At 36.7% G+C, this 22182-nt stretch overlaps 1 protein-coding gene and 2 pseudogenes across 2 annotated transcripts; all 3 read left to right on the top strand.

The window, feature by feature from the left end:
• Positions 1 to 36: 36 nt before the first annotated feature.
• On the top strand, positions 37 to 6957 carry LOC145639741 (uncharacterized; annotated as a pseudogene). The gene is made up of 7 exons (XR_014114931.1): positions 37 to 244; positions 335 to 579; positions 648 to 865; positions 1232 to 2582; positions 4770 to 4850; positions 4918 to 5135; positions 5471 to 6957. The product of XR_014114931.1 is annotated as an uncharacterized LOC145639741 (transcript).
• Positions 6958 to 7259: 302 nt separating this feature from the next.
• Positions 7260 to 22146, top strand: LOC145639738 (uncharacterized). The gene is made up of 8 exons (XM_081691060.1): positions 7260 to 7440; positions 7524 to 7741; positions 8382 to 9672; positions 15121 to 15132; positions 17573 to 17671; positions 17782 to 17999; positions 19770 to 20317; positions 21030 to 22146. The coding sequence occupies exons 1-8, from the start codon at positions 7278 to 7280 to the stop codon at positions 21844 to 21846; spliced, it is 3366 nt and encodes a 1121-aa protein (XP_081547186.1). The 5' UTR covers positions 7260 to 7277; the 3' UTR covers positions 21847 to 22146.
• LOC145639737 (protein NRT1/ PTR FAMILY 5.10 pseudogene) lies at positions 10625 to 12755 on the top strand (annotated as a pseudogene).
• Positions 22147 to 22182: the final 36 nt, after the last annotated feature.

The following is a 22182-nucleotide window of genomic DNA, read 5'->3' as shown; positions in this document are numbered from 1 at the left end:
TCATACTTCCTTGTCTTCCCTTTAAAAGCTGTGACTATTATTATCTCCTGGTTCAGTATTTATTTATTCTCTGTACCCCACCTTAACTGATCCTCTCCCCAATCGGCCCAATCAAATGATTTTCCTTAAAATTCTTCATTACAGTCAGGACTCAGTAGGGCTGCTGTCAATTATTTAAATAAATTTGTGCAGTTGGAATACTCCTAGGGAAGGAATGTCAACTACTTCGTAGCTAGCTTACTTGGTAAAGTTTTACGATGTAGTACTCACAATTCCGGTTTGAATCCTAGTTTGTCCACTAATCTTTGTTACTCTCTGCATCTGAAACCTGCAGATTTTGGCTTGCCTGCTGGGGGAAACTGGTGTTCTGTATTGTGATGTCAACCTCCAACTCTAAATCCAATGCGGTTGTTGTCAGAATAACGTCAGCTGAGCCTGAGCTTCTTTCTTACACACCTCTTCTCATGGTGGAACAACAAGAGCAAGTAGAAGACACAGTTCCTGGCGCAGTTGACTATAAGCACTGCCCTGCCATCAGATCCAAGCATGGACAGTGGACTTCGGCTTCTTTCATCATTTGTAAGTTTATCAAACCAAAACCATTTTTGTTGACTTTAATCAAAATTTAATCTAATTTATTGTTAAAGGGGTGGAGATGGCGGAGAGGATGGCGTATTATGGGATATCAGGAAACTTGATAAGCTATTTAACGGGGAAATTGGAGCAGTCAACGGCAATGGCGGCTTCGAGTATCAATGCCTGGAACGGGGTGGGTTGTTTGCTTACTATACTGGGGGCGGTTATTGCTGATTCTTTTGTGGGCAAGTATTATACAATCGTTGTTTCTTCCATCATTTACATCTTGGTAAGTTTTCAAGTATGATTGATTTATTGATTGATGATGAATTGGATAGTGAAAAAACAGAATTGCATGAAATATATAATTGAACTACACTGTTAGTGAATAATTTTAGGAATCACTATTGCAAAAACATTGGCTGCAAAAAAAAAAAATACAGTAAATTTTTTTCACCTTGGATATAGCATGTTATTTTGGACTTGGTGGTAATCACATGTTGCTATACATACAGCAATTTTTTTTTTTTTTTTTTTTTTTTTTTTTTTTTTTTTTTTTTTTTTTTTTTTTTTAATTTTTGGTAATGGAGTGCATTGTGTGAATATGCAGTAATATTTCCTATCCAATATTTATCTAATCTGGGTGCTTTGCTAGGGGCTGGGCTTGTTGACTTTATCAGCAACGTTGCCATCCTTTAGTTGTTTCAACCAAGATACAAGCGACGAGGTTTCTTCAGGACGTTCTCCACAGTCACAGATATTATTATTCTTTATTGCCCTTTACCTGGTGGCTGTTGGGCAAGGTGGTCACAAGCCTTGTGTTCAGGCTTTTGGGGCTGATCAGTTTGATGGAGAAGATCCTAAGGAGCGCAAAGCTAAAAGCTCTTTCTTCAACTGGTGGTATTTCGGTGTTTGCTTGGGTGGTTTGCTTGGTATCGGAGTATTGAGTTATGTTCAGGACAATCTTAGTTGGGGCCTTGGATTTGGAATTCCATGCATCATCCTGATACTTGCTCTGCTCATATTTATGTCTGGAACTATGACTTATCGCTACACTATGCAAGTTGAAGGGGAAAGTCCGTTCTCAAGGATTGGAAGAGTATTTGTTGCAGCGGCAAGAAATTGGAATGTTACACTTCCTGTGGTTGATGACAGGAGAGGAGATTTAGAAGAAACCGAACCTCATGATAGATCTCAACCATTCATATACCTAAATAAAGCTTTACTTGCACCTAGTATTGTAAAGAGAGGTGTAAAAGCTTGCAGCAAGAATGATGTTAAAGAGGCAAAGGTAGTGCTTAGGTTGTTTCCTATATGGGCAACAACATTGGTCTATGCAGTTGTCTTCTCACAGCCCAAAACTTTCTTTATCAAACAAGGCATTACATTGGATAGATCTCTCGGGTCTAGTTTTGCAATACCTGCTGCAACATTAATGTCTTTTAATGGCATCTGCATTATTTCCTTTATCCCGCTTTATGACCGTGTTCTTGTGCCAATGGCTAGAGAATTGACCGGAAAGCCTGCTGGCATATCAATGCTTCAGAGAATTGGAATCGGGTTGTTTTTATCCACCTTTACTATGATTATAGCTGCTGTCACAGAGAAAAAAAGGCTGCAGACTGCTGCAGAGCATGGGCTAATAGATTTGCCAAATGAGACAATCCCAATGAGAATTTGGTGGCTGCTTCCGCAATATGCTTCATTTGGAATTTCAGAGGCATTCACCATGATTGGCCTGCAAGAGTTTTTTTACAATCAGGTGCCTAAGGAGTTGCGTAGTGTGGGACTGTCCCTATATCTGAGTATACTTGGCTTAGGAGGCGTTTTAAGTAGCTTTCTTGTTTTATTGATCAACAAAGCAACCACTAAAGGTGGGGGAGAGAGTTGGTTTTCAGATAACTTGAATCGAGCACATCTTGACTACTTCTACTGGCTGCTTGCTGGTCTTAGTGCCTTCAGTTTAGCTCTGCTCGTGTATTTTGCAAAGTCATACGTATACAATAAAAACAAGGCTTAACTCGTATATAGAAGGTGATTATGCTTCTCATTGTTGTTATGGAAATTGTATGCTGTGAAATTGATATTTTGAGTTGTTAATCAGCTCACATACCAAGTTCACATTATACTACAAGTAGTTTATTACAGTACATACCAAAATCACATTATGTATAAACATCCTTTCATCTTAGACATCCAAATATAGTCACATCAAAAGATTCTTTTACTCTCAACGGCAGAAGACATTGAAGACCACATACATCAATTATTTATTTGAGGGACATATCACCTAAGTTGTCAAATCATATATTTGATTGGTTCTGAGCTTCTGACCTCCTCCAAGTGGAGGAATTGATGGGCAATATCCTTTATTGGTGAATTCTGTCAACCAAATACTCCCTTCGTTTCATTTTACTTGTTCCACTTTAATTTTTTTTTTTTTTTTTAAAAAGAAACAAAAAACTCACAAAGATTAGTCAAATGGAGCGAGTAAAATGAGACTTGAGAGCACTCAGCATTTTTACAACACAATAAAATTGAAAAATTATATCATTAGATGGTGTATTTTACAATTTTATTACAAAAATGACTGGCAAAGTTTAGGCTCTGCGTACATTATATGTTTTTTTAATCTGTCATTACGAAAATATCACTTAATTATCAGTCCTTTTAGTGCCTTAACTAGATACAACAGATACCTTGCTTTGATTGTCAATTTCAGATAATGCTGAACTCACTCCTTTGTACGAAGTATTAAGTTTGGTGCTGGAGCATGTGTTGGCTAGCCTCATTCGCAACCGACTTGGTAACTACCATGCCTGTTTTTTCCCTCTGCAAGTCATAATAATATACACCAAGGCGCTTTTGTGGTTTGCTTCAAATGACATTTGCCTGTGTTTTCAGATTGAGAACTTTCCTTACCAGCACAGAGGCATGGTCCATGTCCCGTCTACAATTCTTCGTGAGAAGGTCTTCCATGCTTTATACAAGGGCTAGCCTTCTTCTTTGATTAGAGTAGTAAGTCTGACTTATAATACTCAACGTATACTAGTTGCTAGTAAATTCAGCACTACTGCAACTGCAAGTTTACAGGTTTTTTAGATTGTATATATGATAAGTCATCATGGTTCTATTGTGCTTGTAAGAACCAGCCTCTAGGATAGAATTTCTTGAATTTTCGTAAAGCATATAATCAAATTCTACTTGCACTCAAAATGTGACATTTAAACCATATAAACCAAATATAAGTGCATAAATTTGGTTTAAGCACTTTTGTGTTGATCATTTTTTTTTTTTTTTTTTTTTTTTTTTTTTTTTTTTTTTTTTGATGTATGTATAGGGAGTCTTGAAAGGCGATACATGGGGGGATTATTCGGCCACTTCTCATGCTAAATTTGGTGTTTAGCTAGCTGATAATCACATTGTTATCAGTTCCTTGTTATAAGTTGTCTACCTCTTTGAGTACTATTGCATACCAATATACCACACTTACCTTTATGAATACTAGAAGGGTAGTTTACTGCTTAACATGCTGGGCTTTATTGCTTAGTCGGGTCGTTCGGATACCCACCACTATTATTGACATGGGCTTGGAATGTTAGTTTGAGAATCTCATTTTTCCCCGTCTACCCTTGAAAGGGTGTGAATATTTTTATGTCCAAGGTCATTATCTATTTATTTTGCCTATGAAAGGGTGTGAATATTATTATGTCCAAGGTCATTATCTATTTATTTTGCCTACTCCAACTCAACTGACTCTTCCCAATCTTATCATATGAAGGCCTGCTGCCAATTACAAGTACATATATAAACACGTGGAATTAGAATCACATGGGGAGTTGGGAATGTCATCAATTAGTCCGTAGCTAGCTTAATTGGTAAAGTTTTAAAATCACGGATACACTAGCCTTTGTTATGCTCACAGAAACTGACACACATACACACCGACACACGCACTGACAGAGGCAATCTCGCTCTCTGCATCTGCAACCTGCAGATTCTGAGTTGCCTGCTGGTTGGAAAGTGGTGTTTTACATTGTAAATGTCATCCTCCAACTCTAAATCCAATGCTGCTGTTGTAGACTCAGCTGAGCCTGAGCTTCTTCCTTACACTCCCCTTCTTATGGCGGAACATCAACAACAACAAGAACAAGAACAAGAACAACAACAACAACAGCAACAACAAGACACTGTCCCTGGCGCAGTTGACTATAAGCACCGTCCTGCCATCAGATCCAAGCATGGACAGTGGACTTCCGCTTCTTTCATCATCTGTAAGTTTATTAAACTACTAACATCTTTGTTGACTTTGATCAAAATTTAATCGAATTTATTGTCAAGGGGTGGAAATGGCGGAGAGGATGTCATATTATGGGATATCAGGAAATTTGATAAGCTATTTAACGGGGAAATTGCAGCAGTCAACGGCAGTAGCAGCTTCTAGTATCAATGCTTGGAGCGGAGTGGGTTGTTTACTTACAATATTGGGGGCTATTATTGCTGATTCTTTTGTGGGCAAGTATTATACCATTGTTGCTTCTTCTTTCATTTACATCTTGGTAAGTTTGCAAGTATGATTGATTATGAATTGGACATTGAAAAGGTGAATAACATAAAATTATTGAGAGTATAATATTGCATAAACTTTGACTTAAATAACTGCATATGAATATTTTGAGATTGACTGAATAATTGTAATGTTCATGGCTATATCACTATATTGTAGCTTGATTTACTTAGAAAATTCTCAGCAATTGTCTATATACGACCACAATCATATCATGAGAATCGAGTTACTACAATTCTACAATTACCTTCATTAACAGAGAATATGTTGTGTGAATATGCTGTTATATTTCAATCCGATATATATCTAATCTTGGTGGCTTAATAGGGGCTGGGCTTGATGACTTTATCAGCGATGTTAACATCCCTTAGTTGTTTCAACCAAGACACTAGCAACGAGGGAACTTCAGGATGTTCTCCCAATTCGCAGATAATATTATTCTTTGTTGCCCTCTACATGGTAGCTGTTGGGCAAGGTGGTCACAAGCCTTGTGTTCAGGCTTTCGGGGCTGATCAGTTTGATGGAGAAGATCCTAGGGAGCGCAAAGCCAAAAGCTCATTCTTTAACTGGTGGTACTTTGGAGTTTGCTTGGGTGGTTTGGTTGGTATCGGAGTCTTGAGCTATGTTCAAGACAATCTTAGTTGGAGCCTTGGATTTGGAATCCCATGCATCATAATGATAATTGCTCTGCTTATATTTATGGCTGGAACTATGATTTATCGCTACAATATGAAAGTCGAAGGGGAAAGTCCGTTCACAAGGATTGGAAGGGTATTTGTTACAGCAACAAGAAATTGGAATGCTACACTTCCTGTGGTTGCTAACAGAGGAGAGCTTGAAGAAACCGAACCTTATGATAGTTCTGAGACATTCAGATTTCTAAATAAAGCTCTACTTGCACCTGACATTGTAAAGAGAGGTGTGAAATCTTGCAGCAAGAATGATGTTGAAGAGGCAAAGGCGGTACTCAGGCTGTTTCCTATATGGGCAACAACTCTGGTCTTTGCAATCGTCTTCTCACAACCCACAACTTTCTTCACCAAACAAGGCATTACAATGGACAGATCACTCGGGTCTAATTTTGCAATACCAGCTGCAACATTAATGTCTTTTAATGGCATCTGCATAATATCCTTTATCCCAATTTATGATCGTGTTCTTGTGCCAATGGCTAGAAAATTGACCAGAAAGCCTGCTGGCATATCAATGCTTCAGAGAATTGGAATTGGGTTGTTTTTATCCATCTTTACTATGATAATAGCTGCTGTCACAGAGAAAAAAAGGCTGCAGACTGCTGTTCAGCATGGGCTAATAGATTTGCCTAATGAGACGATCCCAATGAGAATTTGGTGGCTGCTTCCACAATATGCTTTATTTGGAATCTCAGAAGTATTCACCATGATTGGCCTGCAAGAGTTTTTTTACGATCAGGTGCCAAATGAATTGCGTAGTGTTGGATTGTCTCTATATCTAAGTATAATTGGCTTAGGAGGCATTTTGAGTAGCTTTCTTGTTTCATTGATCAACAAGGCAACCAGTAGAGATGGGGGAGAGAGAGTTGGTTTTCAGATAACTTGAATCGTGCACATCTTGACTACTTCTACTGGCTGCTTGCTGGTCTTAGCGCCTTTAGTTTAGCTCTTTTCGTGTATTTTGCAAAGTCGTATGTATACAATAAAAACAAGTGTTAGCTCATGTAACAAGATGCTGATATGCTTCTCAATGTTGAACTGATAATCTGATATTGTAATCTACATGCAAAATGTTAAGACAAGGTATCAGAGACCATGGTACCAAGTTCACATTGTATACAACTAGTTTATTACAAAGTACAGTACATACCAATTCACATTTTATTTTTAACTTACTAAATCAATAAAAAAAAAAAATCAATAAAATCAATAGTTTATTTAATGACCATAATCTCTGCACTAATTTATTTAATGACCATAATATCTGCACTAGTTTATTAATGAACTTTATTAACTTATTTAAAGATCAGCTTTTTTTTTTTTTGATTTGACAGAAAGTAACAAAAGATATGGAGTAGCTTTTTAAAAAGCAATTTTAGAATCACCTTTTTATCCAAAAAAAATCCCTCAAATTCATCCAAAAAGATTTCTTGTTGGCAAAAATGGCAACTTCAGCTGAGCTTCTCCCATACACACCCCTTCTGACGGCGGAGCAACCGCAACAACCACCGCACGAAGCCACCGTCCCCGGCGTCGTTGACTACAAACACCGCCCCGCCGTCAGATCAAAACATGGACGGTGGTTATCTGCTTCTTTCATCATTTGTAAGTTGATCATGCATTCCCATTAATTCATTTCAAATGATGATTTTTTTTTGTATTAATTGAATTTATTTTTCAAAATCAAGGGGTGGAAATGACAGAGAGGATTGCATGTTTTGGGATTTCTGGGAATTTGATTAACTTTCTAACTCAGAAATTAGGACAGTCAACGGCAATGGCGGCTTCAAATGTCAGTGCTTGGGTTGGAGTTTCTTTCTTACTTACTATTTTTGGAGCTGTTGTTGCTGATTCTTTTTTGGGAAAGTATTATACTATTGTTGCTTCTTCCCTAATTTACATATTGGTTAGTCCTCTTACTTTATTATTCTAATTTTAATTAATTGCTCTTTTGATTTGTGTGTTTTAAATTAATTACTTTTTTAATTGCCCTTTTAGTTTGTGTGTGTTAAATTTTGATGGGTATTTATGATACTATAAAATTATTTGTGGGATTCTTTTAGAAGTGTGATTTCTTGTTGATTGATTTTGTGGTTATTGATGAGGAATAGGATGATTGAGAAAAAGTGAATCATATAGACTACTTTATGTTAATGACTTGGTTTCCTAGTTGGAGCAAGGATAGAATACTTAGAGAAAACAAACATCTCAAGGCAAATATTGTTGTAGTATAGTGGTATTATGTGATTTTTTGACAATATATGATGGTATGAATCGCACATAAATCAGTTTCCGTGTGAAGTGCTTGGTGGTTTTGTTTGTGTGCGGAAACTGATTTACAGTCCTTGAAGATAGTCTCCTTGGAATTCATACTTCATAGTCTAAAGTAATGTAACTACATAATTACGAAGAGTGAAGTATTTTTTATATAGTGTGTGTGAGTGATCTAGCTTTGTCAAATAAGTGTTGTTTTAAACTTGTTAGTATGCTAAGTAGTACGTAATGTATTCCGATACATCTCACCTGCATGGATTACCACTTGCCAGGGGCTAGGCTTACTGACTTTATCAGCAATGCTACCTTCTTTTGAATGTCTCAACCAAGAAAGGAGCATCAAGGGTGCTGCATGTTCGTCTCATTTGCAAATAGTAATGTTTTTTGTTGCCCTTTATTTGGTGGGTGTTGGGCAAGGTGGGCACAAGCCTTGTGTTCAAGCTTTTGGAGCTGATCAGTTTGATGGAGAAGATCCTAGGGAGCGCAAAGCCAAAAGCTCTTTCTTTAACTGGTGGTATTTTGGTGTTTGCATGGGTGCTTTCCTTGGTACTGGGGTCTTGAGCTATATTCAGGACAACCTTAGTTGGGGCCTTGGATTTGGAATTCCATGCATTCTCGTGGTAATTGCTCAGCTCATATTTTTGCTCGGAACTATGAATTATCGCTACACTATGAAGAGTGAAGGAGAAAACCCATTCAAAAGGATTGGAAGAGTGTTTGTTGCAGCAGCACGGAATTGGAATGCTTCACCTACAGTGGCTGGTGACAATGAAGAGGCACAAGAAACCAAACTCCATGATGAATCTCGTCAATTCATGTTCCTCAGCAAAGCTCTTCTTAGGCCTGAGATATCAAATACAAGTGTAAAAGCTTGCAGCATGAGTGAGGTTGAAGAAGCAAAAGCAGTACTTAGGCTGTTTCCTATATGGGCAACAATATTGGTCTATGCTATGGTCATCGTACAGCCTGGAACTTTGTTCACCAAACAAGGAATGACATTGGATAGATCAATCGGTTCTAACTTTTTCATACCAGCTGCAGCATTACAATGCGCTGTTTATATTTGTGTTTTTATCTGTATCCCGATTTATGATCGTGTGCTTGTGCCAGTTGCCAGAAGATTGACTGGTAAGCCTGCTGGGATATCAATGCTTCAGAGAGTTGGAACTGGGTTGTTCATATCCATCTTTTCTATGGTGGTTGCTGCTGTCACCGAGAAAAAAAGGCTGAAGACTGCTTTGCAACATGGGCTGATTGATAGGCCTGATGTTACAATCCCAATGAGTATTTGGTGGTTGCTTCCGCAATATGTTGTGTTCGGAATTGCAGAGGTATTTACCATGATTGGACTGCAAGAATTTTTCTATGATCAGGTTCCAAATGAATTGCGCTCTGTCGGGTTATCTCTATATTTAAGCATATTTGGTGTCGGAGGCCTTTTAAGCAGCTTCCTTGTCTATGTTATCAACAAAACAAGCAGCAGAAGTGGGGGAGAGAGTTGGTTTTCAGATAACTTGAATCACGCTCATCTTGATTACTTCTATTGGCTACTTGCTGGTCTAAGTGCCTTAGGCTTGGCCCTTTTTGTGTATTTTGCAAAATCATACATATACAATGAAAACAAAACTCGTTTATAAAAGGTGATATAATGCTTCCCCATATAGTACTGAAATTGTAATGTTAAATGTATGTTCAAGGTCTTACTAAGATTCTAGCTGGTCGAATGCAGGAATCCAGGCATCAAAGGAACATTCTGCAGAAGATTCAGAGTCTCACTGGGTCGTTCCACTGCTTCTCGTGTAGTACCTTGGGGCCGGGTCAAACAGAGCTAGGCCCTTTTGCTTCCTTGTCAAGGTCTACGAATTTGGTCAAGAAACTAATTGAAAGGAGGTTACATGTCCAAAAGGTTGTTGACATTTTGCCTCTTGTTAGATGCTTAATTCTTGTTAGTATATAAATATGGATTAGGGCACTATATGAATATTTTTCCTTTTAACTGTAAATGCAATTTCCTAGACTTGTTGATTTATTAATAAAGATTATATCAATGGTTATATAATTCATGGCATGTATACTAAATTTAGTAAGTAGAAAATAATTAAATCAAATTTGTTTGAGTGAATTATTACAGTCAGCTTCCTATACTATAGCTCTCTAATCTCCCTATGTCTTGCATTGGTATTCCCTCCATGAGTTGCGGATGACCATATGGAAGTTGTGCATTAGAAATGTCCACATACTTACAACTACAATTTTAACAACATTTGGTTTTCTTTAATTTGTTGTTAAGCTCATTAAATTAAAAGAGCATTTCCTACATACAATTTTACACCTACACTAGCTAGCCCACGTACTTCTCATGGAAGATCAGCAAGAAGACACCGTAACCGGCACCGTAGACTATAAGCATCGTCCTGCGGTCCGATCCAAGTATGGATGCTGGATATCTTCTTGCTTCCTTTTATGTAAGTTGATTTTTTTTGAAAGCATGCAATTTTTGTAATGCTATGTTTTGTATATTTTGTCAATTGTTGTAGTATAATTAAATTAATATGGAATAATTTTAAATTTTTAAAATGTGCATTGCACGGGGCTTAAACTACGTAAATATAATAATAATAACCGGTATGTATGTATTCTTGTCTGAATAAATTAAGGGGTGGAGGTGGCGGAGAGCGTAGCATATTCTGGTATATCAGGAAACTTGATCAATTTTTTGACAGAGAAAATGAGTCAGTCAACGGCAACGGCAGCTGCTAATGTCAATGCTTGGAAAGGGGTGGGTTGTTTGCTTCCCTTCTTAGGGGCTGCTATTGCTGATACATTTATGGGCAAGTATTATACCATTCTTGCTTCTTCCATCATTTATATCTTGGTTAGTACTAAAAAAACACTTGTAAACTCATTTTTATTTTGTATGTATACATGCCATTCCTGAGAAATGGTATTCTTTGTGTTAGTAAATCGTTTTTAGTTATACCTTATACGTAGATATGGACTTGAGTTAGATTCTGAGTTTGTAGATTTGTTAAGATGATGTACATGAAAATGATGAATTCTAATAACTAATCACATAATATCAGGGGCTAGGCATGCTAAGTATATCAGCAGGGCTACCTTCCCTTAGCAAGGAGAGTTCTGGACGACCACAGATTTTGCAGAAAGTGGTATTTTTTGTTGGCCTTTATCTAGTGGATGTCGCCAGAAGCGGGCACAAGCCGTGTATACAGGCTTTTGGTGCTGATCAGTTTGACGGAGCACACCCACAGGAGAGCAAAGCCAAAAGTTCTTTCTTTAACTGGTGGAGTTTTGGTATTGCTGTTGGTGCTTTGCTAGGTCTTGGATTGTTGAGTTATGTTCAGGATAACCTCAGTTGGGGCCTCGGATTTGGAGTTTCATGCATTATCATGGTAATTTCCTTTGTCATATTTTTGCTTGGAACTATGACTTATCGCTACACTCTCAAAGTTGAAGGAGAAAATCCATTCAAGAGGATTGGAAGAGTGTTTGTGAGAGCAGCCAAAAATTGGAATTCATCTGCACCTCCTGTTCTTGTAATTTGTGACGAAGAAGAGGCACAAGAACCCCAACCTCGTCAATTGAAATTCCTCGACAAAGCTTTAATTGCACCTGATGGGGAAGGAAATGGAAAAGCTTGCAGTGAGAGCGAGGTTGAAGAGGCAAAGACTGTACTTAGGCTGTTTCCCATATGGCAGTAACTTTAATCTTTGCGATTGTCTACGCCCAACATGGGACATTGTTTACCAAACAAGGTGTCACATTGGATAGAAAAATTGGGTCTAGCTTTACATTGCCAGCAGCATCCTTACAATGTGTCATGGACATCACCATTCTTATCTTAGTCCCTATATACAATTATATGATTGTGCCACTAACCAGGAAATTGATTGGAAAACCTGCTGGAATATCAATACTTCAAAGAGTTGGAATTGGGTTTTTCATAACCATTATTACAATGGTAGTAAGCGCTGTCATAGAGAACAAAAGGCTTAAAACTGCTTCGCGACATGGGCTGATTGATTCGCCTGATGCAACCATGCCAATGAGAATTTGGTGGTTGATTCCCCAACATGTCTTGTTTGGAATGACTACTGTATTTACCATGACTGGCTTGCAAGAATTTTTCTATGATCAGGTCCCAAATGAATTGGGTAGTGTTGGGCTCGCGCTATGTGCAAGTATACACGACTTAGGAGACTTTTTAAGTAGTTTCCTTGTATCATTCATCAGCAAAGCAACCAGAATAAGTAGGAAAGGTAGTTGGATTTCGGATAATTTGAATCGATCTCACCTTGATTATTTCTATTGGTTGCTTGCTGGCCTTAGCTCAGTAGAATTGATAAAAACAAGGCTCATTAAAGAAGGTATTAATGCTTCGCTCCATAAAAAACACTTCGCTCTTCGTAATTATGTATTTACGACATTACTTTAGGTAATTAGTTTCTGCACATAAACAAAACCAACAAGCAATTCACATTAAACAACTGAGATTAAACAAATTTATAAAAGAAAAAAAAAAGAATAATAATAAAAAATATTAATAATCCTACCAATGATACCCATGATAGTATGTAGATCCATTTTTGCTTAGCTTTTAAGAGAAATTATTCGAATTTTATACTAATACATTAATAAGGGGTCAAAATATCTTGTACATGCTGATAACTTTGTTGTAGGTTATGTCGATAAAAGATGAAATCTATCAGGATTTCATTGTTTAGGTAAAAAATAGGTGAAACTTTTAGGTCAATTGATTCCAATTAATTACAAGTAATCTAAAATCTAATGCGTATCAATACACATAATATATAATATATGTGTGGTTCAGTTTTACGTAATTTGTTAATTTATGAATAATTTTAATATAATTTATTTATGATATTTGAACCACTTATATAAAATGTTATATACGCCCTTGTAGCCATCATAAAAAAAAATTATCTAACAAATAAATATAAAATTGAATTTGTAGGAAAGAGTTTAAATTTGAGAGATGGAATGTTATTATCAACATTGAGTTCATACCTCTTCAACATCGTCATAATAATAATTTTCCAAATCTGTTATTTGAGAGGAAGCGGTACATGATGATATCTTAAAAGGAAATTGGCTGACAAAAGTTTTTGTAGCTCCGGTAGATGACAATGTATTTGTGACAATAGATAATTCAAGTTTCTCTACCAAAAAGTTGATTGTTAATTGCAATTTCGTATTCAAGTTTCTTCACCAAAAAGTTGATTGTTAATTACAATTTCGTTGCATTTAACTAGTGTCATACTGTGGTGTACTTTTTTTATTTTTTATGATAAAACTATCTCTATTTCAATTTTTTTTGTTCTATTTCTATATATTACAAATTTAAAATTATTATTTGTCGAATTTAACATTATTCATATTTACGACCTATTTAGATTACCTAAACATGCATATCCAAAATGTTAAATGTTAAATGTCAAATATTGCTCTATATGTCAAATAAAACTAATGGTCGTTTTCGGTGGCCGTTTTTAATGGTTTGAGAAACGAGGGCTGTTTTTGGTGACTGTAGGGGAGGGCAATCGATTTTGGGGAGGGGGAGGGAAAGAGGGGATTTTCCGGTGGCTGCCCGACTAGGATTGAGCTGTTAAGGTAGGTGAGAGAATGGTAGCGTCATGCTGCGATGGTAGGGCTGATGGTGGGGGTGGGGTGGCTGGGGTAGTTTAAGGGTTTTTTGTTTTTTTTAAATTGTTTTGGACTAATAATATGCAGATACGTGGCATTGTAGGTCCCATTAACAAATTTTATCCATGAATCGGTTAAGTAGTGGTAAAAACCATTTTTTAAAAAAATTTGTTGTGTTAAAATAAAAGTTTTTTTTTTTTCATTTTTTTCGTTTTTTATGGTGTTAAAATTCAAAATAGGGTAAAATTTATCTTAAAAAAAACTTACTTACTCCATTTCTATTTTGTTGACGCGTTCAATTTTAGTACACACATTATGAGGGGGAGAAAGAGAATAATAAACAAATGGGGTACACTAAAAAAAAAAGTATAAAACTTAGCCAATATAAAAACGCGTCAACTAATAATAAACTTTTTAAAAAGGAATATGTGTCAACTTAGCCACCTTAGTCCGACACTTTGTACTATGCCTTATTACACTATGCAATCTACAAAGTTGCCTAGGACCACTTGCGATGAGTTAGACAGAAAGTCTAGAAGCTTCCTTTGGGGTGAGCAAGATGGGCAGAAGGAAGTGCACCTCGTGGCGTGGGATAAACTGACGAAGCCCAAACGTGAAGGGGGCCTTGGATTAAGCTCGATGAGGGATGCTAATAGAGCTTTTCTAGCAAAACTTGGCTGGAGACTATTAGCCGAGCCTTCAGCTCTGTGGTCGAGAGTCTTAAGAGAAAAATACTGTGATAATCGCTGTGATTTGGATATGTTCAAGGATAAAGTGTGTGCTTCTAATGCCTGGAGGGGAATTATGAGTAGCATTGACATAGTGCGCAAAGGAGTAAATATGGCGGTGGGAAATGGAAATAAAACTTTCTTTTGGCACCATCGATGGGCTACGAAAGATCCTTTGTTAGAATATACGAGTGAGGATCCCCCAATTGAAATTCAAGATCTGACAGTTAGAGAGCTATGGGATAACAATACTGGATGGAAGTTTGAGGATTTCGCGAACTATCTCCTAGGATCAATTCTTGGACAAATTGCTTCGTTTGAACTAGTAGATGAAGAAGATTCAGTAGACGAAGTGTACTGGAATGGTACACCAAATGGAGGCTTCTCTATAAGGCCGGCTATGGAATTAATGAAGAATAATGAAGCAGCTTCTTTGGAGAGTGTTCGAGGCTGGAAGGTGATATGGAAGATTAGAGTGCCGCAAAGAATAAAATTCTTTGTTTGGCTAGCTGTTCAAGACAGGTTAATGACAAATGGGAATCGGTTCATTCGAACCTTAACTGATGACCCAAGGTGCTTTGTGTGTGGAGAGGTTGAGGAGAATACCGAACATATTGTTAGGAATTGTCCAACAGCGAAGGTTGTATGGCAGAAGATGGGTGTGGATATGCTTAAGGTTGTGAATAATATACCCTTTCGTGAGTGGATTTTGATGAATGTGGATGAAGATAACAATTATATGGGGAGTGCTTGGCCTAGAGCGTTTGCTATTACTTGTTGGTGGTTGTGGCGTTGGCGAAATGAAAGAAGCTTCAATAGAGTCCCTAATATTCCCATTGATCAGGCTGCCTTCATTTATAATCGGATTGGTATGGTACAACAAGCAATGGATCAAGAGGAGAGGTTCCATGAAGGTCGTATTAAGGGCAAGAAAGAGGTGTTTATTCGATGGTGTGCGCCTAATATTGGGTGGGTAAGATTGAATACAGATGGAGCTGCGAAAGGCAACCCAGGAAGAGCTGGAGCAGGGGGTATCATTCGAGGTAGTGGTGGAGAACTTTTTGAGGTGTTTGCTATGAATTGCGGTGTGTGTTCTTGCACTAAGGCTGAGTTACTTGCGGTGCAAAGAGGACTATCCATTGCGTGGAATGGAGGTCATAGAAGGGTGGTAATATCAGTCGATTCAGAGGTGGTTGTTCATTTGCTAGAAGGTGACACACCTTCTAGCTCTCCTTACATTCATATCATTAGAAAATGTAAAGCTCTCATCCATGGTAGGAGTTGGGAGGTTGCCATTAACCATTGCTATAGGGAAGCTAATCGAGCAACGGATTGGCTTGCGAACTATGGCATGGGGTTGGATCAGAAGATGGTCCTTTTTGAGGCGGTCCCGAAGGATCTTCGTGTTGTTTTATTGGAGGACCTTAGTGGGGTGGCGTGGGCAAGGAAGGTGCCGGAAGAGGCTGCATTCTGACGGCTGCTGTGTCCTTCCTAGTTCGATGCTTTTTTATTTGCTTTTGTTTTTCTTTCTGTCTTTTCCTGTTTCTTTTATGTTTTTTTTTTAGATTTTTTTTCTATCTTTTGTATTGGGTTTTCCCCTCTCAAAAAAAAAAAAAAAAAAAAAAAAAAAAAAAAAAAAACAACGGAGCTTTTATAGTATGTAATCATGAATCTATTGGAAATTATACATTAAAATATAATTCAAACCAACGACAAATTATAAATTAGCCTTTAAGGGGTAAAAGTTACCCTCAAACTAGAAGACCTTATCCACTTATTATAAATTTCACCAAAATTTGCTCTTTCCCAAAAATTGCATTGGACTTATTTTCTCTGATTATCTGTTATTATTGATTGTTGATATTGTGTATAAATTCCCCATTGATTGTTATAGTTCTATGCAATTAGACCCGATTTAATTGTATTAGTATGATATTCTATTAATCGAGGGATGTAATTTTAATATAATGGCTAATTTCAATAGGTAAAATTGGATTTAATATCTGTGAGAGCCTATGAAGTCTAAAATTCTATGATTAATAAATGTAAGAGCCAGTTAATCTAATAAACAAATGTGTTAATCTAATTATGGGGTACTTCCTCCGTCTCATAATACATGAGACGTTTAACTTTTTTTCACTATTTATGCATTAGATTTGATCATAATTTTTTTTACTAACATAATAAAAAATATATTATATCATAAAATATGTTTTTAGATAGGTTTTTAATATAAAGTTTCATAATACAATTTTAAAAATAACTTTCATAACTATTTAATTGTATAAAGATAAAGTCAAACTAGTGTATTGATATGTATGCAATGTTTGATTGTGTTATGTATTATGAGACAAAAGGTGTATTTTATAAAAGTATTCCGTGTATTAAAGAAAAATTAACATGAATAATCCGAACTTTTCGTGATCTTCCAATAATAAGTCGAAGTTTGATTAAAAATCTCAACTCTACTACTACCATTCTATTATTGGGTAAATGGAAATTTTAATTGGACTACCCATGCCACATAAGCAAGTTAACCTCCATCGTGCCGTTAAAATTTTTATTTATTCAATAATAGAATGGTAGTAGTAAAGTTAAGGTTTTTTCACACTTGAAAATAGTAAAAAGTTAAAAAATCATCAAAATATAAACACTAATTTATGCGTGTTTTTGTCATGAATTTCTAATTTTATATAATTTCCAAGAGTGTATTTAATGCTTATATATAGCCCTTAGGACTACATATAGCATTACTTTTTTTAATAAATCAAAATTTGACTTATTATTAGAAGATCACAAAAAGTTTAGATTACTTATGTTAATTTTTCCTAAAATTAATGCTCTAGTTAAAAATAATAATAAAAAAAAAAAAGTAATAGTCAACATTGGGTTACTCTGCTACTTGACCAAAAACAGGCAAAATTGCAAAAATGAGTATTAAATCTCCTCATCTCCTCAGTTTACCCAGGTGGTGGCTGAAGAGAGGAGAGAGAAAATGGCGGCCGCCATAACTGTAGCTTCTTCTGCAATTGACGCTCAAACTCCATTTCTACCTTTGCAAGAAGATACCGTCGATGGCGCCGTCGATTACAAAGGCTGCCCCGCAATTCGATCCAAACATGGTCGTTGGAGATCCGCTTCTTTCATCATTGGTTAGTCAATCAACAAACCCATTTCCTATTTCATCAAAATCAAATATTTATCATCTTCTTGGACGTGAATTTTACATAAATTTTCTGGGTTTTTATTGTTAATTTTGTAGGGGTGGAAGTTGCAGAGAGAATTGCTTATTATGGTATAACATCGAATTTGATTAGCTATTTAACTGGACCCTTAGGCCAGTCAACAGCTACTGCAGCAGCAAATGTCAATGCTTGGAGTGGATTTGGGTCTCTTTTCCCTGTAATTGGTGCGATTATTGCTGATTCTTTTCTGGGTCGATATCGCACCATTGTTGTAGCTTCCTTCATTTACATCTTGGTTAGTCTTTCTTTATTCTAATCTGTAGAAGTATTTGTTAGATTGATTTTTTTTTTTTACAGTTTTGTTAGATTGATTTTGGGAGCTGAGCTTTTGGGTAATATAATATAATATATAGTCATGAGTATAATTAGAGTAGTCATATAATTAATTAATTAGTTGATTTTTGTAGCAAAGTTTGTTGTGTTGAATGTTCTTATTGATTACGAGTATGAATAATAGGAAATTGTTTTATGTATGACAATATCAACTAATTTGGATTTTTTTAAAAGTAGTTAGGGGTGTAAACCTTTATTAAAGTTGATGCCTTTATGGGTATTATCACCATGATGTTATTTTCTGGATTTGGTTAGAATCTTGTTTTTATTGAGTTTTGACTTGATTTAATTAAAAGACTAAAGGACCTTTAGTGCTTTAATTAATTTGGATGTTCGTCTCCATCTTAATTGCCCACCTAAACCATGCTATGCTTTCTGTTTGTTGTAAAATAGTGTGTCATTTTGTGCGTATTAAACAAGGATACAATGGAAACAGTTTTTCACTTTTGCAAGTAAGGCCGAATATCTTTGACTTTCGTACCAAGAAGTAACAATAATCTATACTAAGACAATGTTATCCTATGCAATAGATGAATTGAATGATTTTGAACTCAGAGTTCTAGCCCTTTATTTTTGAATTATGGATGACAGGTCCAATATGGTAGACAAGTTATGGGGAATGCTTTTCTCTCTTGCATACAAGTTGATTTCGGTATTGGTTACCCCACATTTTTGTTGAGCCTTGTTTTGGGGTGTGTTGAGTGATAGTTGGCTTATATAAGTAATTGAAATCAAAAGGCTTGTGCCCATGATGATTGATGATATAGTGTTTGTTATATCCTACTAGTTAGACAAGACAAAATATATTCTTATTTGTATCACCTAGTGAGGTCAATTACATGGGTCATGTCAGAAACCTTGGATCTAAATCTGTCTGGGAAACTTGGTTGTATCATACTTTCAGCACCACCTCAATTCTTAGAAGTTGGTGGTGGGGGAGCTCCACTCAAGCCTGTTAGATCCTAGGTTAATAATTCATCAACTGCCCTACAACATTGCAACAACATAAGAGGAGATAATATTTAAATAGAATGTTTACCACTAAGAAGCATCATTGAAAAACTTCTTTATGTTGATTTCAACTGTGTTGGTCATTTTAATATGAAGTATGCGCATTAAAATAATAGATACAGATTTATCCTGGTTCGCGTATGTAAGTGGCTTTATATTCAATGCCTTTTCTGTTTATTGCTCATTTCCTGAGTTGTTTAGTGGGCTTGGCCAAATTTGACCTGTTTTGACAAAAAGCTAAACAGTTAACTTGAGGTTCAGTAGCGGTTAGGCCGGTTGCAGCCCCAACCACATGCTTTCTTTAACGCATTTCTGGCCATCCCTTCTGAACTTCAATCACTTCTGATGACCCTGATTGAAGAGGTAATCAGGCAATGCATATTGTTAACTTTTTGGCCTTCAAAGTTTTTCTGATGATAGTACATCTGCAATACACTTGCTGTCCAGTAATACAGTGTCTAAAGGATGATGCTCTTGCTTTAAATATAAGCTTTTACTTGTTATCTTCTTCCGGAGCAAGTCTATTTTTTTTAAATGTGAGAATATCACATCTTTTCACTTTCCGTCCTGAAGAGATGCAAATTCTTCTCCTTTTATTGGTAAAAGTTGTTGCTTGTTTTGTACTTGTGTGAGAGCTAATCCAATTTTTTTCATTTGATAGGGGCTGGGATTGTTAACTCTTTCAGCTGTACTGCCCTTCAACAGTGAAGCGAACAGCATGAAGACCAGAACTGGCATGTTGTCTGATTCAGTTCCTTTCCAAACAATTTCAATATTTTTCTCTCTATATCTTGTGGCCATTGGGCAATCTGGTCATAAGCCTTGTGTCCAAGCTTTTGGAGCCGACCAGTTTGATGGACAAGATCCTCAGGAGAGCAAAGCCAAAAGTTCATTCTTCAATTGGTGGTACTTGGGCATGTGTCTTGGTCCATTGCTAGTAATCTCCGTCTTAAACTACGTTCAGGATAATGTTGGTTGGGGCCTTGGATTTGGGATTCCTTGCATCATTATGACAATTGCTTTAGTGATATTTTTGCTTGGGAGTCAGACCTATAGGTATGTAATCTCAAGTGAAGAGCGAAGTGCATTTGTGAGGATTGGAAGAGTGTTTGCCACAGCAGCAAGGAATTGGCGTATAAAACAGCCAGCAATTGATGTTGAAGAAGAGGTTCAGGGATTCTTTCCTTCCCAAGGCTCTGAACAATTTCGGTAATGATATATTTCTTGCTAGTGCTACATCTTGCTATTCATGGTATTAATGTAGACTTTTTTTGGTAATTAGTCTAGCAACCATCAAAGTGATAATGAGTAGTTGAGTACAGATACTAGGGGTGTGGTTTTCTTATTTGGTCGAGGCCTTGAGGGAGAAAGTTGTGAGCTTGCACTTTTTTTATGCTTGGCTCCTCTCCTTTGCTATGTCCTAAGGCTAATCATAGGGCAAACAGTATGGTCCATTTCAGCATTGGATATTTGCCAGACACCTTTTTTTGGCCCAAAAATTCTGCCCAAATGGCTTTAAGCCAGATTAAAGTCTAAAGATGCAATTCAGCCTAGGCCAATCCCAAAACCGGCTACAATCTGTGGCATATAATTTTACTTATAATCATCCAGGGCTACTATACTTCATCAGCTCTGCAAGCCTGTTCTTTTTTTCAATCAGGGGAATAGAGGGGGAGGAGTTGGCACTATTTCATTGTGATGGGTGGTACCTGGCACCTTTTTTTGCTCTCTCTCTATTTATCTACATTTATAGATCAGCAACCCAAGTTCTATCTTAAATGGTGGTTCTGATGAAAGAGGCATTAATTCGAAATCGTTATCAATTACAGTCACTTTTGCTAGTTCATAATCCAACATGCCCTAGCACCTTCTTTTTACTAGAAATCTATGCTTATCAAGACTTTTTGTATTCTCTTAACAGGTTCTTGGACAAAGCTCTTGTTGCTACTAGTAGTTCTGATGAGGATGGTAAAGCTTGTTGTAAGAGCGAGGTGGAAGAGGCAAAGGCAGTACTGAGACTGTTCCCTATTTGGGCAACCAGCATTGTATATGCTATCGTCTTTTCACAATCCTCAACTTTTTTCACCAAACAAGGTCTTACCATGGATAGATCATTAGGGTCTGAATTTTCTGTTCCCCCTGCTTCATTGCAGTCCTTTATAAGCCTCTCTGTTGTTCTTTTTATTCCCATCTATGATCGTATTATAGTTCCTATAGCAAGAACTTATACTGGGAAACCTGCTGGATTAACAATGCTACAAAGAATAGGGACTGGGATGTTTATTTCTGCCGTCTCAATGGTAATTGCAGCTGTAGTTGAGAGGAAACGTCTTGAAACTGCTCTAGAACACGGCTTGGTTGATATGCCAAACATTACAGTCCCGATGAGCGTATGGTGGCTGGTCCCTCAGTATGTGCTATTTGGTATTTCAGATGTTTTCACTATGGTTGGCTTGCAGGAGTTTTTCTACGACCAAGTTCCTACCGAGCTGAGAAGTGTGGGTCTTTCACTCTATTTGAGTGTGTTTGGGACGGGAAGCCTTTTGAGCAGCTTCATGGTCTCCATTATCGATAAAATAACTGGCAGCAATGGGCAAGACAGTTGGTTTTCAAGCAACCTTAACCGAGGTCATCTTGATTATTTCTATTGCCTGCTTGCTGGATTCAGTGTTATTGAAATTACTCTCTTTGCGTATTTTGCAAAGTCTTACATATATAATAGGAAAATGACTATATAATAGTATGATAGTAAAACGTCTAGTTAGCAAATTGTAAGACTTAAGGGTGAGACTTTAAGTATAAGATCCTTAGTTCAAAACCTGTCACTTCTGTAATGTATCATTTAGCTTGTTATACTATATTCTCTTATGAGCTTCCGAGGAGGCCTAAAGAAAGAAAAAGGGGACGATATCGGTCACTTTCCCTGATTAAAGCTCTTTATAGTTTTTGATTACCTTGTATTCAAGATCATTACAAATGTATAGTCTCAATTTTGGTTCGGTTAATAACAGTGGAATATAGTTTTATACTTTTGTATACCTTGTTTTTGCCGTTTCTTTCCTTTAGAAAAAACA

This window comes from Chenopodium album, chromosome 7 (genome assembly GCF_948465745.1).
Source record: "Chenopodium album chromosome 7, dcCheAlbu1.1, whole genome shotgun sequence".
Classification (NCBI taxonomy): domain Eukaryota; kingdom Viridiplantae; phylum Streptophyta; class Magnoliopsida; order Caryophyllales; family Amaranthaceae; genus Chenopodium; species Chenopodium album.
Note: the sequence above shows the minus strand (reverse complement) of the source record. Positions and strands in the feature narration are given on the sequence as shown.

What these genes read in the sequence shown, in the direction of transcription:
- LOC145639738 (XM_081691060.1), top strand. Translation starts at nt 7,278, where the DNA reads ATGGCAACTTCAGCTGAGCTTCTCCCATACACACCCCTTCTGACGGCG. An exon ending in CTTCCTTCATTTACATCTTG is followed by an intron (nt 18,000 to 19,769) that starts GTTAGTCTTTCT and finishes TTCATTTGATAG; the next exon opens with GGGCTGGGATTGTTAACTCT. An exon ending in CAAGGCTCTGAACAATTTCG is followed by an intron (nt 20,318 to 21,029) that starts GTAATGATATAT and finishes TTCTCTTAACAG; the next exon opens with GTTCTTGGACAAAGCTCTTG.